Here is a 2378-nt window from a genome sequence, read left to right as displayed (position 1 = left end):
GACGGCACTTCCCCGGCCCCCCTCCCTGACAGCTCCCTGATACGGACCCCGTCTTGCAGACACGACTGCCCATCCCAGACAAGGAGGGTCCCTGCTTCTGGACGTGTCCACTCTCAGGCAAGCCACCCGTTCCCGGCCAGGGTCCCCTCCGCACAGGTCGCCCTCCCCTCCGGCCCGTGGGCGCGGCGTTCGCGGGGGTCTGGGGTCACCTTGCGCCCCAGTGCCCACGGCGCCGACAACGGCCTCTCCCGGCCGTCCCGAGCGCGGCGGCAGGCGCGGGCCGGCGCCGACCCACCTTCCTCGGCGGTGTCCATCTTGTCGGGGCGGCGGTGACGCAGCCGCGAGGCTCCGCGGCCGGACGGGCCTGGCGGCGGCGGCGACAACACTCAGGCGGACCCGGGAGAAGGGCAGGGCGCCGGGCGGGCAGGTGCGCGCGCTCAGGTGCGAGGGCGCGGGAGGAAGAGGAAGGAGAGGGCGAGGCTGACGGCCGCGGGGGAGGGGCGCCGTGGGCGGGGCGCCGGCCGGAAGAGGCGGGGCGCCGCGCGGAAAAGGCGGGGAGCCGGCCGGAAGACGCGGGGAGACGGACGGACGGGGGCGGGCGTCGGCCGGAAGGGGCGGGCGTCGGTCGTAAAGGGGCGGGGCTCCACACGCGTCGCGTGCCGTCACTTCCGGCGACCCCGGGGCTGCGGCTGCTCGGGCGGCCGTGATGGGTCGTGGAGTTGTGTGGGGCGGGGCTCTGTTGTCTCATCAGCTGACCGGTGGTGCCTGCTGGACAAGAGGACGGACACCAGTGTTGCCGGAACCCCCGGGAGACCTTGGGGAGACGGTGAAGCCGGAACGAGGCCCGAGTTCCCGAGCGGAGGGCGCGTCCTCCCGGCCGGCCGCCAGCTAGTGGCCCCGCTCAGAGCTGCCCGCAGGGTTTGCAGGCCTGTCACCCGAGGGGAGCGGACGGCCCGGGAAGCTCCTGCTGGCCAGCAGCCCCTTCCCCACCGCAGCCCTCGACGTTTTCGCTGAGTTCGTGGTGAGGGTCTGGGGGCTGCTCGGAAGGACCCTTGCGTGGCCTGGACCTGCCTGAGCGGAGCAGGGTCTCCGCCTCCGGCGAGAAGCGTCTCGGGCGACATCCAGGCGGTTCTGCAGGAAGTATCACCTCGCCATCTGCTGACACCCACCTGGGGATCCTCGGCAGTGACAAGGTGAGGACCCCGCCTGGTCAGCAGCCTTTAACAGGACAGCAGCTCCTGAAGACCAAGGAGCCTCAGGTGTGTGAAGGCCAGGAGAGAAACAAACACTACCACGAATCAACCACGGATGGCCAGGACCCCTGGTACAAGGACCTCTCCACCAGGGATGGCCAGGACCCCTGGTGGAAGGGCCACTCTACCACGGATGGCCAGGACCCCTGGTGCAAGGACCACTCTACCACGGATGGCCAGGACCCCTGGTACAAAGACCTCTCCACCAGGGATGGCCAGGACCCCGGTTCAAGGGCGGATCTAACAAGGATGGCCAGGATCCCGGTACAAGGACCTCTCCACCACGGATGGCCAGGACCCCTGGTGCAAGGGCTGGCCTGGCACTGTGCTGTTAGGTGCCTTTGAGTTGACGCTCTATCCTATGAACAACAAACAGACACCTTGCCTTGTCCTGCACCATCCTCAGTTCCTGAGAGTTCAGCAGATATGTTGTGACAGTTCTGTTGCCTAAGACGTCAGTCTAGATACAAAGGTGCACCTAATCTAGGCCGTGGTCTTCTCAATTACTTGTTATTCTTCAGAGAGCTGGACAATGACTCAGGATGACAGAAGAAGAATAGATGCCTTCCAGTTGTGGTGGAGAATAGTTGTGAACATACCATGGACTGCCAAGAAAACAAAGAGGTCTGTCTTGTGGAGGTGAAACCAAGTATCTCCTTGAAAGCTAGGATTTCGAAGCTTTTCCTTACTTTGGGCACGTGGCCAGGAGAAATTGGTCCTTGGAGAAGGACATCATGCTTGGAAGGGTGGACTGAGTGCAGGAGAGGGAGAATCCTGATGAGATGGATTGATAACAGTGACTAGAGTGATGAAGGTTGGTATGTCAGAGTCAGTGCGACTGACTTTGGACAGGGAAGGGTTCAGAGCTACTGTACATAGGGTCACTATGCATCACAAGTGATTCAGTGGCATATAAAAACAGTAACATACTAATGATAGGTTTAGGTTTAGAAACAGGAGTGGCATCCATGTCCTAAACAATATGCCTCCAGAAACTATTAATTTTGATAAGTGTCGGTAGTTTTTGAGGGGCATTGAGCCTTTTGCTCATAGGGTTGCTATGTGTAGTGCTCGACTCAAAGGCAATCAACAACGTTGCCTAAGAAATTAGATCTCAGGGAAGTT

At 61.7% G+C, this 2378-nt stretch overlaps 1 protein-coding gene across 1 annotated transcript in view; it reads right to left on the bottom strand.

Moving 5' to 3' along the window:
* Nucleotides 1-1121, bottom strand: part of MARCH6 (membrane-associated ring finger (C3HC4) 6, E3 ubiquitin protein ligase) — a 107050-nt gene extending 105929 nt beyond the window's left edge. The window contains 3 exon segments of the mRNA XM_006900167.1: nt 296-325; nt 328-765; nt 815-1121. Coding sequence (XP_006900229.1) covers nt 296-325; nt 328-765; nt 815-1121 — 775 coding nt within the window.
* Nucleotides 1122-2378: the final 1257 nt, after the last annotated feature.

This window comes from Elephantulus edwardii, unplaced genomic scaffold (assembly GCF_000299155.1).
Source record: "Elephantulus edwardii isolate Elephantulus edwardi_28Jun2011 unplaced genomic scaffold, EleEdw1.0 scaffold00274, whole genome shotgun sequence".
In the NCBI taxonomy this organism is placed as follows: Eukaryota; Metazoa; Chordata; class Mammalia; order Macroscelidea; family Macroscelididae; genus Elephantulus; species Elephantulus edwardii.
This window is presented reverse-complemented; position numbering and strand designations above follow the sequence as displayed.